Consider the following 15,290-nt stretch of genomic DNA (forward strand, 5'->3'; position numbering starts at 1 on the left):
AGGCAGATCCATGATTGCTACTTGCAGAAGAATCGTCTTTACAGCCTCCATCTATTTCATATGCAAAGCCATAAATGATATAATTTTCAACCAGAAGATCCAGCAAATTGACAATATTGTGCAGAACATCATGTTCTCTATTAGCGGCCTCATGAATTTATGAAGTTATAGTTTTGTGGTTCCTTTTGTTTCTTTGTAAGCAAAGTTTTAGGCCAGTTTATTTATAATCAGCTAATTTGCTGAATTGTTTTTCTAGATTTATAGCAATCTGTTTTTTTTTTTTTGTGATTTATTAAAAAAAATTATTGTTGTTATAATTATCAAAAAATTATTGTTGTCATATATATTCTTATTAATAAAATGCATTACAAAAAAATTCTAAAATAATAATAAGTTACCGACATATTAAAGAACAAAAGTTCATTTCGTCCCTCCAACTTGACATAAAAAATTTAAAGAGTTTAAATATGTGATTTTGGACAAAAACATTATCTAATTTGTTAATTTTGAGTCAGTTTATATTTTTAACCATCAAAATTAATTTCATATTAGGAGGTAAACTTGCGATTTGAGTGTTTAAAATTATAAATTTAAATTTTTTTAATGATCAAGTTGTAAGGAAAACAAAACCTTTGTTGCTGTATAATTAAAAAAGAATAAATGTAATATTTTTTTAGAAAATTAAATTTTCAATATTTGTATTCGTCTTAGACGCCTATTAATTTAGAGCATATGAAAAATTAATTGAAACAAATTAAACAATATTATTTTTCTAAAATTGTCTCTTTTTATTCTAAAAAAGAAATAAATTCAGATTAAAAGAAGGATGATTTTATTAAAATAAAATTGTTTACAATGTTTAATCAATTGTTGCTATGTAAATTATGCCACCCCAAGTATAAGATATCTCAACTCACCATTTGGGCCATATGCATGCACCAAGTTGCGCTATTAATTAGAAAAAAAAGTTCCATCTATTGACATGAATACATTTACACGTAGATAAGTAGGTTAAGAAAAGTAAGAAAATGATGCGATAATGCAACTGTACTTGGTGAAAGAAAATTATCAACTCATAAGACTTGTTAGGACTAAAGCTTTGTATCACGCACACAACTCATAATAACACACACACATTCTTTAATTTCATCAAATTAGCCTTGCTAATTATTTATATATTTATAATTATAAAAGTAATGATCGCAATTAATAAAAAATATAAAAAGTCTTGGGCCCGATCCACGATCCATCAGGCTCCTACCAGCCCTCAAATCCCTACTACTATTAGGGCTGTGTAATTGGTTAGTTCAATCGGTTCGGCCATTTTACAAGTAAATTTATTTTAGCTGGGACGAAACATTTTTCTTGTATAGTAAGATCAATGATAAAAGCGGTGGCGCTTCAGACATTAATGAGAAAGTTATTACTTGCAGGATACAATGATTTAATTTTTGAAGGAGATTGTCAAATTTTGATTGATGTTGTGAGTGAAGTTTTAATTGATGTTGATAATTGCATTTCTAGTAATGATATAGAGATATCAAAGTAGTATTAAAAGATGTTTTTAATTTAGTTTTTTAAATTTCAATATGTAAATTGTAAATATAATTAGGTGACATATTTAGTGGCTAGAAATGGCTCACTTAAAATTATAGTAAAAGAATAGTTTAATAAAGTTTTAACGTTTGACAAAAAAAACATCTGAGAAAAAGAAACAGCAAAGGGCTTTTTACTTGAAGTACAGTGAGAGTGTGAGATTAGTGGAAGCAGTGGAAACAGAAAATGTTGCATGAGCTGGCGTGTCGGTGATCCCACGTGCATCACCCGCAGCGAAATCTCATCCAAATCCAAAATTCCTTCAGCTACGTAATCATCCATTTCCCATTTCTTTTTAATTTGTTCCCATAATTGCAATTATCCTTTATTAATCATTATTAGCTAAACAACACAAACAATTCCAAATCTCCATCAACTTCTTAAGCCCTTCTCCACTAAACCGTCTCCTCCAACGGACTTTCCCAAGAAAATTCTCACTCACTCTCCAGGTGAGATAATCGATCAAACGCTTCCGTTTTAATCATCTTTCCCATTATTTATATACAATAATGTCATTTTAGCCTTACAGCTCACTAGCTTTACATTTTTTGTTGGACTTTTACTAATCTTGAGTTTAATTTATTTTTGTTTTACTTTTCTCAGTCTTAATTGAATTTTCAAAGGTCAAAAGCAAATGCAAGCATCGTCATTATCATCAATGTATGCAATTAAAGGAAGCAGCAGTGCCATTAATTTTCACTTTCACCCTCTTAATCGGAGGATTAGCACCACTAACACTTCATTAGTTTCGCTATCCAATTTCAACAACAATACCTGCATGACCGGTAGTCATCGGATCAGTTGCTGCGGTTTGCGTTCCGTTAGTTCCGTTTCCATGGGAACCGAACTCGTTCGAACTGCTTTTTCTCGGTCGTCGTCTCGGTTTCCGGTTAAAGCTCTGCCTTCCGGTTGGTTTCTCTTCGTAGTATTTAGCTTTGTTGCTATGTTGACATGTGGCGTTTGATTGTGAAGTTTGAATTTGTAGATGGAGACATTGAAGAAGTTGTTCCTATCAATCCTTCTCAAAATAAGTCTACTGGAACGGTTTTTCCGTTTGTCGGTGTTGCTTGTTTAGGAGCAGTTCTGTTTGGTTACCATTTGGGGTATCTATCTTATTCAACATTTTGAATATGCAATGTATATATTGTTTTTTTTAAGCCGGCATTCATGATTACGTGTTTAATTGATTGGCATAATTGAACCGTGATTGTTTTTTTGTTGTTTGATTATTTTTTTCTAGTGTGGTGAATGGTGCACTTGAATATCTTGCTAAGGATCTTGGAATAGCAGAAAACACCGTCTTACAAGGCAAGTTTAAGTTTAAATTAAATTTATATCTTTATTACTTTAAGTTATAAATAGTTTTACAAATTGAATTAAATTAATCAATGAGAGGGATAACTCATAGATGCTCTTATTCAAACTTAATGCGAAGAGTAAGTAAATTGGTGTTTTTTTGAAGAACATTTTCAGTTCAGTAATTAGTGAACCATTGATAGCTACTTACATTATCGGAATCATGCTTCGATCATCAACTATATGATGCTTATGGTCAGTTTATTAACATTGAATTATTGAGCAGGATGGATTGTGAGTACACTACTTGCTGGTGCTACTGTTGGTTCATTTACTGGAGGTGCATTAGCAGACAAGTTTGGCAGAACGAGAACTTTTCAATTAGATGCAATTCCTCTCATAGTTGGAGCATTCCTTACGTATGCCCTGTCTTTCTTATTTTGTTTTGAACTCTGAGGTTTTATACTTGTACCTAGAACTAATGTTTTATGTTTTCTGTTTTCCTAAATGCTTACAGTGCTACAACTCAGAGTGTACAGACTATGATAATTGGCCGTTTACTTGCTGGTATTGGAATTGGCATATCCTCTGCCATTGTCCCTCTTTATATATCTGAGGTTTGAATTCCTCCTAAATTTTAGGTTGTTGTGACTGTTGATAGTTTTGTATGAACTATTCTCCGTGTTTATTGCTTTGGTTAGATCTCACCAACTGAAATTCGTGGTGCGCTGGGGTCTGTAAACCAACTTTTCATTTGTATTGGAATCCTTTTGGCATTGGTGGCTGGACTACCGTTGGCAGGAAATCCCTTATGGTATGTCTAGGTTTGACTTGTTATTCTGTTTGCATACTCACTTATATGTTAAAGTCATCATGATGAGATGTCTTGTGAATTTACTATCACTTGCAATTATGCTGCCAAAATATTTAGTCATTTGTGCTAGAATAGGTGAAGTAGTAAATCATGCGCCAAATAGAATTGACTGTATGTTCGCAAGATCAGCTTTGATTCTAAGTAACATGTTCTTGCAAATGAACAAAGTCATAGCCTTGACAAAAAAAAAAGAACAAAGTCATAGAACATTGTTGGATTGAGGCTAAAGTGTAACAATCATGCTTCGTCAGTCTATGTGTATTTTCTTCACAAATCTTTTGCTTACTGGCACTATTAATTGTGCTGAGGCATAATTTGAGTTATGAATTTGGCTTTTTGTATGACATTTGGTGTTGTATAGAGTCTATGTACAAGTTGTCGTTTCGTTAGTGGCATGGTTTTTTGTTTTTCAGAGAAATACAGGAAACATTCAAGACAAGTTAGAAGTATTAACACTCGGAGTTTTAATCACACAAATTTCCCGAACTTTCTTTATTTTTCAAAAATCGGATGTATTTTTCTGCGAATTTGAGTAAGTAGATAAAGAACACGACAGTTATTTATGATCGATTGAGGTCTAGGTTTATGGAGATTTGAGCTAAAATTTGGTTGTAGATTCTTGGGAGGTTCATATATTCTATGAGCAAGTGCACAGTAACTTTACTAGGCCAAAGGTAATATAATGTTGTTCAAAGGTGAATAGGGATGTACAAAACAGAAACGGAACAGAAAATTGAATTGAATCAAACTTAATTTGATGTGTTCAGCTTGATATTTTCAGTCCGATTTAGTTTATTTTAAAAAAATCGGTTAATTCAATTTTGATTTTTATAATTAGAAAGTTTAAACAAACAATCTTGAAGTGATATATATATATATATATATATATATATATATATATATATATATATATTATTAATCCAATTTTTTTAATTTAATTTGAAATATTTCAAACTGAATTACCGAACTGAACTGAACCACACTGATGTAATTCTGTTCGGTTTAGTTCAATTCATAATTTCAATTTGGTTCTATTTTATAATTTCTACAAATTCGGTTTTAGCCATTTTCCAATAGATTCTAATGAATAGAATAGATGCACAACCCTATGGATGAGTATGCTTTTATAGCTGAAGCATAAGGCCTTCTGCCATATGTAGTGTAAGGATGATTAGAAAGTTTCACCATATCCCCACTGATCTTGCAGTTGTCACTTTCTCACCTGGACTTTCAGAGACAAGCTAAGTTTTCATTTCACAAGATTGTGTGCTTATTACACCAGTTACCAAAATTAAGTGGTAGCTATTTATGCTCTAAAAATTCTTCATTCTCTTTTTTATTTTTGACTTACAAAACCATACTTTGGTAAATCACCAAAAGAGCTTTACTGCCAAGTAAAACAAGCTTTTACAATTCATTGCAAGTGTTAAATATGCAGAGTAAAAACTAAAAACTAAAAACAAACTCTACTTTTCAACTATTACAAGTTTACAACCATCTATAGAGTATTCCATCGCAAAAAAAATAAAATAGACCGAAATCATGGATTGATCCAAGCAAGTATATCATATGTGAAATAAGAAACATAAAATTAATGCTCTTTCATGCTTAATCTTTTGCTTGATCTTATCCTGTTTTCTTCATTTGTTATCTGTTAGGTGGAGAATAATGTTTGGCGTTGCAGCTGTCCCTGCTATTCTATTAGCACTGGGAATGGCATTTTCTCCAGAAAGTCCTCGATGGCTTTTCCAGGTTATCTCACTGTAGTTTTCGCCTTTTCGGATATTTTTATCATTTGTTATTCCGAAATACTTTTTCCATTTAACTCTCAATGAGAAAAGAGTTATGACTGAATACATTTTCTTACAGCAAGGAAGAATAGCTGAAGCAGAGAAATCCATAAAGACACTCTATGGAAAAGAAAGAGTTGCTGAGGTTATGCTAGAATTAGCATCCGGAGGTCAAAGTGGTCCTGCAGAGCCAGAGGCAGGATGGTTCGATCTATTTAGCAGCCGATATTGGAAAGGTACCTGAAACCATTTTGGATGATCATACAAAAAAAGTTGGTTGAACATACAAATCTCATACCTGACAAGTACTTTGCGTGATTCTCTGATGCAGTTGTAAGTGTTGGTGTGGCGCTTTTCTTTTTCCAGCAGATGGCTGGGATTAACGCTGTGGTGTATTATTCAACTGCTGTGTTCCGAAGTGTTGGAATTGCATCTGATGTTGCAGCTAGTGCTCTTGTTGGAGCATCAAATGTCTTCGGTATGTCTCTGTGTTCCTTCTATCTGAATATAGCAAGAACTATCCCTATGCATTTTGCATTTAGTGTTCTACTTCTAACATGGTTGCCTTCTTCTAGGAACGACTATTGCATCATCTTTAATGGACAAACAAGGGAGGAAAAGTCTTCTAATAACAAGCTTTTGTGGAATGGTATGATTACTTTATGATTAGACCATATATAGTTCAATTTTATTTTCTTTAATATTTTTTTTCCAATCAATTACATAAATGAAATTTTGTGGGAGTATATCATTCATCCACACTTTGATTATTATAACTTCTATTTATATCTGTACCATCAACTTGTATTGCAGAAAACATTCTATTTATAATTTTGTACGTACTCTTAATGGTCCAGAACGTAGTAAGAAATTTTTTTATCTAGAAGAATAAGTGAAACAAAATAATTTGTGTCAACCACATATATATTTTATAAATAAAAGGAAACAGCGGCCAAAATGTTTTTGAAGGAATTATCTTATAGGGGTTGAGTATTTTTATCTGCTTTGACATTGTTGAAGTAAGATGAGTGTATAAGCTTATTGATTATATTGTTTAATGTTTTAGATTTAAGTTAGGTGATATTTAACAATGAGGTGATGTTTCTTTCTCATTCACATCGAACTGAGAGTTACAGATATCTGAATGAACATTTACAATATATTTCCTGGTAAAGAGGGTGGTTTCACCTCATGAGTGTAGATTAGGAACCAGAATATGATTTGTTTTAAAATGGTTAGTTAGGCAGTTTAGATGCTATTTGAAATTGTTCAAATCCTGGTGCACTAAAATGCTCTTTTATTTTTTGAACTCACATTAAAATGCTTTTACATGCAATAGCTATGCTTAATTTTTTGTAATGATCATGTGTCTGACTGAAAGTTTAATTTTTGTCCTTTTTCTTGTGAAGGCTGCTTCAATGTTGTTGCTGTCCTTGTCCTTAACTTGGAAGGTCCTTGCACCCTATTCTGGCACCCTTGCTGTTCTTGGGACTGTTTGGTAAGTACTAGTATTGCCTCCGAATTGCTATCTTTTTTTGGCCTATTAATTCTAAATGTGCCTTTAATCTCAAAAACAGCTATGTGTTATCATTTTCACTTGGTGCTGGTCCTGTGCCTGCTCTTCTTCTCCCAGAGATATTTGCCTCCAGAATCAGAGCAAAAGCAGTTGCTTTATCCTTAGGAATGCATTGGGTAAGTTACTAGCAAGAAACTTTCTCTACTATGTCACCAGTGAAATTACAAGTAAAGGGTCTTTCCAGTCCTTGAATCTGCAGGTCATGCTCATATATATCAACTTAACCTATTCTGACAATTTAATATAGAACTCTCCAAAATAAGTGTCAATTACATCCGCTCGCATAGAAAGTAATCGTGAAAGTATTATTACTTAATATTTTATGCTAATTTCAGCTTGCTTTTATTTTTTATTTAATATTACTTTACTAATTTTAATTATTTTTGTGTTTAACATTTTCACGATTGCTTTTCACGCACTCTGAAAATACAAAAACGGATATCATTAGACTGTTCTAAGAGTTGTGCACTAAATTATCAAAATATACTAAGTAGGATATTAAACTCCCTAGGTCACTAGGCTTACCTCAAATTACAAAATGATCACTAAACTTCATTTTGTTACAAAATGGTCACTAAACTATACCTTTTGTTACAAAGGGGTGTCACTTATATAAAACGCACCGTTTTCAAGCTAATATTGTTACAAAAATAACACTAAACTTTTCATGAATTACAAAAAAGTAATTGAATTATACTTTTTATTACAAAAAGGTCACTGAACTATGTCCCTTTTTGTAATTTTGGTTTGCCACGTAAGCAAAAACATTGCGTTTTATATGAGTGACACCCATTTGTAACAAAAGGTATAGTTCAGTGACTGTTTTGTAACAAAATGAAGTTTAGTGATTATTTTGTAATTCAAGGTAACCTTAGTGACCCATAGAGTTTATTATCCATACTAAGTATGCTTTATGTGAGCCTGCTCCACAAGTTCAAGGATCGTGAAATTACTATAACCAAGCGATTTGAGTTTTAACTTTTAAGAGTTTGAGTTTGTATCTGATGGCTGATGGCTGATCTCTAGTACATAGTTTGTTCTGCTATTCATATTGTCACTTCCAGGGTGACTAAAACTGTATGCTTGTAAATATATATGTATAGTCGGAGCCCATTCACCTTTTTATTTATTTAAAATTTGATAGTAGTCAAATGCTTTATAACGACTTGGTTTTCATTTTGGCAACAGATCTCAAATTTTTTCATTGGGCTCTATTTCTTGAGCGTTGTAAACAAGTTTGGAATCAGCACTGTGTATTTGGGATTTTCTGCTGTGTGTCTTCTTGCCGTCTTATATATAGCTGGTAATGTCGTCGAAACAAAGGGACGATCCTTGGAGGAAATAGAGCGTGAACTTAACCCGGCAATATAATTAGGATTTCTGTTGAACCCTGCAATGTAATTCGGATCTCTGTTGAAAGTGCATGAGAGATAATAATTTCAACGCAGACCTGTAAGGTTGGTTCTATTGGGAGTTGGTTCTTGAGGTCTATTGTACTGTCAAATGTTAAAATTAGCTGTCACCGTCTTTGCAACTAGATCATCTCTGTTTTGTAATTTTGGAGATCAGAATTAGAGAACCCTAGATTAGATCGTGGGAGTTTGTATGATGTATATTCTGAAGATTATGCGATTCTTGCAATAATTTTGCAGATAATTTTACTTTTGACAGTCTTTTTAACAGTTATGGTGCTCCGAAATTTTCAATAATTTTTTACCGAGTACAAGCAGTAGAAAGTACAAATTATATTCCAAACTTCTGTACAATTACATCAAAATCATCAATCCATAATTATAGTCTTATGAAGCTGTATCACCATTCTCTCATCAGCTTCCTGAGCTGCAGAAGTTAGAATGCTAAAAAATTATGCCTATTATTAGCTGCCTCATAAGCAAACATTGGAGGTCTGTAAAGCATGAATGGTTATATCTACATGTTGGCTTTCCTTTCCCACCTTTCTTTTGTGTCGAGCCTAAAAGCAAAACAAACACATAAAAATACTGTCAAGCTCAGGCATAAGAATGAGAATGTGAACGGGAATTATAAGAGGGAATGGGAATATGATAATTGTATTCATATTTTTATTTTATTCGGTAGGAAATGAGAATGAAAACATAAATGGAAATGAAATTAATTCGTATAGAGTGAATGGGAATTAATGATTTCCATCTATGTTGCATGGAAACTAAGCTAATCCAATGTTTCAGCATTTTACTTTCGTTTCCGGAAACACTTTAAAATTCTAAAACATAATATTTATAACCCTTAGAAAAATAATCTTTTTGCCATCTTCCATTTCCATGCAACATAGATTATCATAGATAGGGAAATCTCATTTCTATTTATATGTAATTTTCTTCAATCAAACACAAACGATAAGAATAAGAATCATTCTCATTCCTTTCCTCCCAAAATTTAGCGAACCAAATGACTCCATGGAATAATGAAACACTGAACTATGCTACCAAGAATTTCAGCTTCTAGGAATGCATATTTTTAGCGTATATGTTTCTTCCTACATGCAAAAGCACTACCAGAAGATGGGCAACTGCAAAAACTTACCCCCAATGCAATTTCTGTCGCTTCTTTGGTGCATCATCTGCTGTTACATTCGCTTGCTGAGAAGAGAAATCAGTAATGTCACGTTGGTTTTTCAAATTGGTGAGCAAGTCTTCAACGTTTCTATCTGAAATTTCACCATCACCATTTTTGCAGTGTTTTACATGAGATCTAATGGTTCTACCTGAAACCCAATAACAATATCAGATATGTAACTAAGTAACCCATCTATAATGTAAAGATTAATTGAAAGCGGTACCTTTAGATTCATTATGAAACTTTGATTTTAGCTTTAAGCGCCTCTTGTGCAGCTCCTATAAAAGCAAAAGATTAAAGTTTAACAACAGAGATGGAAGTTTCAAAAACAAAAATGGAGTTACTAAATTTATTTTTTACAATAGTTTTATTTTTTTATTAATATTTTGAGTAAGTATTGAAAGTTTAATTTTGTATTCTTTAATGGAAGAGTATTTTATCATCCTCCACAGAAATTTGGAAGAGTTTGATTGTACTATTCTAGCAAAGACAGGTATGTAATTTGATTTTTAACTTCATTAGACGATTTACGAACGATGTTGAGCATGTATTTTCTTAAACATCTCGTGCAATATAGAATCGGCAGCCTATCTAGCTTACTAACCTCATGAATAACAAATAAAAATATCAAAGTTTCAAGTTCAGAATATCTTAGTTGAAAACCTAAGATTCACAAACACTAAACTGTGTATCTGAGTACATTGTCTCATTGCATTCCATTACCACCAATGATCTTACAAAACATAAACTGAAGATAATACACAATGAATGGCTTTGATTTTAATTTAAACCTCAGATTACCCAATTGTGGAAAAACTAGATAAAGATTAAAATTTAGAAGACATAAAATATAAAAGGGGTATGAAGAACCATACTTGGAGCTTGCGAAGCTGGTGTTGGGAGATAGATTTGTTGTCGAAATTAGGTTGCAGAGACGGGGTTGATGAAATTGCTGCTTCTCTTCTCTCATCATCTCCTTCGCCCATTCCTTTTGCTTCCTCTTCTACACTTAAACGGTGCGTAATGGTTTATGCAGTAGCTATGTCTATGTGATGTAATGCTCGGTTTATTTTTCTTGGGCCTTCTCCCAAACTTGCGGCTCAACCCGTAACCAATGGCCTATTTGGTAGGTATGCAAAAGGATGAAATAGCCCCTATTATTTGGAAGGATAGAAAATCAAGTACCTATTATATTTTTACGGGAAAGTACAAAAATTAATGACCATCATGTAGCCACCTAAGTGCAAAAATATACCTAAATTTTACCATCCAAGTGTAAAAAATCTATCCACAATTTTAACAAATATACAATGATTTTTTCATCATGCAGTTTGATCAATTATTTTTAAATTTTTGCCAAATATACTCACGCACGATTCATATGGAGCTGACATGGCGCGGAGTTAAGTACATCATTTTAAATAAGTTTTATATTACATATATATAGACGAATAATATCAGCACATCAACTTGAAACAAGCCATAAATCTATTTGGCAAAAGTTAAAAGGATAATAGACTAAACCGGTAAAATTTAAAGGTTGTGGTATATTGATAAAATTCAAATTCCAACACATATTCTGGAGGAAGCTTCTTGTTTGGAGAAAAAAACAAACCAATAAAAAATAGATAAAATTCGTATAAGGTAGATCAAATTTAAAAAAATAACAATAACTAATAATTTAACATAAAACAACTCTATTTTTGGAAAAAAAATATATGAAGAAACTTGAGGGGTTGGAGAAGATTTCTAGCCAAAACCAAAGGCAAAAGAACCACCTCGCACAGGGGCTGGGGACTGGGGAGTAGTAATTTAGGTAGCACGGAAACGGAAACGGAAAACGGAAACGATACGAAACGGACACGGAAAAACGAAAGTTTTTCAAAATGAAGGACACAAAACGTGGGGAAAACGTGTAAATAACAAAAATGTAGGGATATATATATCTATAAAAATATTATCTAAATATTTATGATAATTAACAAAATAATTTATTTTAGTATAATATTTAAAATTTTATAAATATATAAAAAAATATAATATAATTCAACACAAATAAGTATATTTGATGTATTGTGGGCAATGCAAATGTAAAATTTATGGGTAACTAGTTAGATTTTTTTTATTTATGGGTAATAATTCAACACAAATTACGAGGTATGTGGGCTTGCGGGCGGTCCACATTTCGGGATTTGACAATGATATTGAATTTCGGCTCAGTAGAGTGTGTCCTCGTCACCAAAAAAAAAAAAATCCTACAACTCAGAAATAATAAAAAAGTTCGAACACTGGTTGAGTAACTTTGTCGTCTAATAAACAAGAAGGTGTGTAACTATTATAAAGTCATCCGAATGAAAACAATTCAAACCAAAAAAGGGGCATTATTTTGGACAATCTAAGGCAGGAACTATCGAATTTGTTTATAAACAACTAGTTTCTAGGTTTGACTTTATGTTAAACACATGCAAAGCTGCATTACGTGCGGTTTAAGTATACAAATTTTGGTCATATGCTATGTTTATAAATGGTGCATTCTCATTTCCTTTACTCCACCTTTCTTCTCAGATTAGTGTCTCTCTCAAGATCATAGCAATGGCTAACAATATTAATGATGAAAAACAGCCATTTCAATCTACTAATTCAAAACCTGCCAAACCCTATACTTCACCATTAAACAACGTCTTCCATTTTCTTTTATTCATTATTGGTTTGTCACTAGGTATGTTATCTTGTTCATATTTCAAAAGCTTATTGTCTCCTATTTTCACTTCACAAATTTCTCTATATTCTTCCTTCTTTTCTTCTCCTCCGTCTCCTCTACCGCCTCCGTCCGAACCTGCCGGAACAAATATGACATCTAGTACTAATTTTACTAATGCTTTCGATTCATTTAAACGACGTGAATCGCTCATGCACAATATCAGCGACGAGGAGTTGTTTTCGAGAGCTGCTAGGGTTCCGAATCCGACTGAAGTGAAGATAGTTCCAAAATTGGCTTTTATGTTCTTGACATATGGATCAATTCCTTTTGCTCCTTTGTGGGAGAAGTATTTTAAAGGGCATGAAGATCTTTTTTCCATATATGTACATCCACATCCCTCTTATAATGATTCATGGCCTGAAACTTCTGTATTTTATGGTAGAAGAATTCCTAGCCAGGTAAGCTTCTTTCAATGTCTACACAACACTTGAAGAAATGTTATATATATGTATATATCATTAAAAATATAATTTACTCATAAAAATTAAAATGTGAGTACCATTTTTTATAAAAACTATTTTAAGTAGAAAATAAAAAAGAAAATAAAAAGAAACATGACAAAAAAAATTAAGTAAAAAAAAATTAGAAAAATATTAAGGAGAAAAAAAACAGATAATAGAATATATATTTTTAATTATTTTAATTTTGGAGTCTCTAAAATATTTTTATAAAATTAATATAAAGTTTATAATAAATATTAAAATATAAACTAAAATTCAAGATTTTGAAACATGTTCCAAAATTTTCAAAGAGTTTCAATTTTTACAAAGTTGTAAACACAAAAAATATTAATTTAATGTAAACTCAATTAATTTTGTATAGTCTCCATGTCATTTGTAGATATGGCTAGTAAAATCAAAATAAATTGTTAAATAATATCTGTAATATGATATAATTAATTTAAATAAATATTTTATTCAAATAATTTCCTTAATTAAATTAATTTACAGATAGTGACTTGGGGGGAGATATCGATGGTAGATGGAGAGAGACGCCTATTAGCAAATGCTCTTCTTGACATCTCAAATCAAAGATTTATACTACTCTCTGAATCTTGCATTCCTATAGTCAATTTTAAAACAGCTTATAACTATCTCATCAACTCCAATTTAAGCTACGTAGAATCATATGACAATCCAGATAAAGGAGCTCGTGGTCGATACAATCCGAAAATGTCGCCAACATTAAATGTAACACATTGGAGAAAAGGCTCACAATGGTTCGAGTTGCACCGTAACCTTGCTGTTCACATTGTGTCTGATCAAAAGTATTATCAACTTTTTCGAGATTATTGTCGTGCACATGCATGTTATTCCGATGAACATTACATTCCGACATTTTTGAACGTACTCTATCCGAACACATCGGCCAATCGGACCGTTACTTACGTTCTTTGGCCAAAAAAGAGTGCACATCCCCGAAAATTCGGATTGAGCGATATTTCCGAAGAGTTCTTGAATTGGATTCGATACGGATCAAAATGTAATTATAATGGGAATGTTACCTCAGTATGTTTTCTATTTGGTAGGAAATTTGCACCAGATGCTTTGGATCCTTTGTTGCGGATTTCTCCATTTTTGCTCGATTTTGATCCTTGAGTTATTTTTGGTTACACTAGAATGATTTTATTGTAATAAAAGTATAATTATATACTTGAAGTGGTGGCATCATAATGTACAATTATCTTTGTTGGAATATGCCTAGAATTCTAATTCCTATTTGTATTAGGACTCTATTAATGAAGTGTTTGGGAGAAGGATAACTTTGTTATCATTGGCTAACTAGAAAGTATAAATCCAATTAGGATTAATATTCCTAATGCCATATAGACTATTTATTCACTATATATACACTATCTTATTTACCTTTTAGAAGACACCAAAAACCGAACACACAATGTAGCCATTGATGTGAATAAGGGGAAAAAGAGGGTGTGTGTGATGTGAGGAATATAAGTTAATTCTTACCCTTTCGGGTTACTTCTTGTAGAGAGTTAAACACTTTGTGGGTTTTTCTTCTAAGGGCATATTTGTTAGAGATGTTCTCTATTTGGTGATTCTCCACCAATTTTGTACTCCTTTTGATGATTAGTGGATGGCTCGAATCTTTCGCCCGTGGATGTACGCTTTAAAGCAGAACCACGTAAATCTCTTGTGTTATTTATTATTTTGCTATATTGTTATTTGTTAATCAAATCCATTATTAAATACCTACCGAATGGTTTCGATTCCGCTGCGCATACCAATCCGGTCAAGAACCGGTCACGACAATTGGTACCAAAGGTTCAACAATCGGTATCAATGTTACAACAATTTTTATTTTTTGGTGTACTATGGACATGTTTATATAAAATTGCAGTATGGTATTTATTTTTTTGGATAAATGATAAATGTAACATCCAGTAAAATAATAATAATAATAATAATAATAATAATAATAATAATAATAATAATAGTGATGGTGGTAATATGGTAACAATAAAATGGGTAAAGTTGGAATTTCATTTTTTTATATAAAACCCTAAACCTAGTAACTTGTATTTAAGAGAGGGTTTAACTTTCAGATTAAAAAAAAAACTACAACAAAGAAAACAAACAAAAATTGAGCCGTCACTATCAAACTAAATTTCAAAAATTTTGCTCTCAACTATAGTGTTAAAAATCTGCCAATTAAGGTACAATTTTGAACCCATGTTTATATTTTTTTTATAGATGGTGAATTAGTTTAATTTTGAGTAATGAATTTACTATTTATAGTTCTCTATCTTTAATTTCCGTCATATATTTTTGAGTGTAGATAATT

At 31.9% G+C, this 15,290-nt stretch overlaps 3 protein-coding genes across 3 annotated transcripts; 2 read left to right on the plus strand and 1 right to left on the minus strand.

Annotated features, from left to right (window-relative positions):
• Positions 1-1,888: 1,888 nt before the first annotated feature.
• Positions 1,889-8,814, plus strand: LOC126677289 (plastidic glucose transporter 4). Its single transcript, XM_050371838.2, has 14 exons — positions 1,889-2,045; positions 2,200-2,504; positions 2,582-2,699; positions 2,837-2,904; positions 3,179-3,311; positions 3,410-3,509; positions 3,594-3,706; positions 5,425-5,518; positions 5,636-5,792; positions 5,888-6,034; positions 6,132-6,205; positions 6,966-7,054; positions 7,134-7,248; positions 8,321-8,814. The coding sequence occupies exons 2-14, from the start codon at positions 2,231-2,233 to the stop codon at positions 8,501-8,503; spliced, it is 1,665 nt and encodes a 554-aa protein (XP_050227795.1). The 5' UTR covers positions 1,889-2,045; positions 2,200-2,230; the 3' UTR covers positions 8,504-8,814.
• Positions 8,815-8,857: 43 nt separating this feature from the next.
• On the minus strand, positions 8,858-10,760 carry LOC126677290 (uncharacterized). The gene is made up of 4 exons (XM_050371839.2): positions 10,603-10,760; positions 9,951-10,005; positions 9,695-9,875; positions 8,858-9,104 (listed from the first exon to the last, which is right to left on the minus strand). Exons 1-4 carry the CDS (start codon positions 10,711-10,713, stop codon positions 9,062-9,064), a joined length of 390 nt encoding a protein of 129 aa, XP_050227796.1. The 5' UTR covers positions 10,714-10,760; the 3' UTR covers positions 8,858-9,061.
• A 1,538-nt stretch (positions 10,761-12,298) lies between these two features.
• Positions 12,299-14,794, plus strand: LOC126678780 (glycosyltransferase BC10-like). Its single transcript, XM_050373683.2, has 2 exons — positions 12,299-12,886; positions 13,439-14,794. The coding sequence occupies exons 1-2, from the start codon at positions 12,320-12,322 to the stop codon at positions 14,084-14,086; spliced, it is 1,215 nt and encodes a 404-aa protein (XP_050229640.1). The 5' UTR covers positions 12,299-12,319; the 3' UTR covers positions 14,087-14,794.
• The last annotated feature ends 496 nt before the right edge of the window (positions 14,795-15,290 follow it).

This window comes from Mercurialis annua, linkage group LG4 (assembly GCF_937616625.2).
Source record: "Mercurialis annua linkage group LG4, ddMerAnnu1.2, whole genome shotgun sequence".
Classification (NCBI taxonomy): domain Eukaryota; kingdom Viridiplantae; phylum Streptophyta; class Magnoliopsida; order Malpighiales; family Euphorbiaceae; genus Mercurialis; species Mercurialis annua.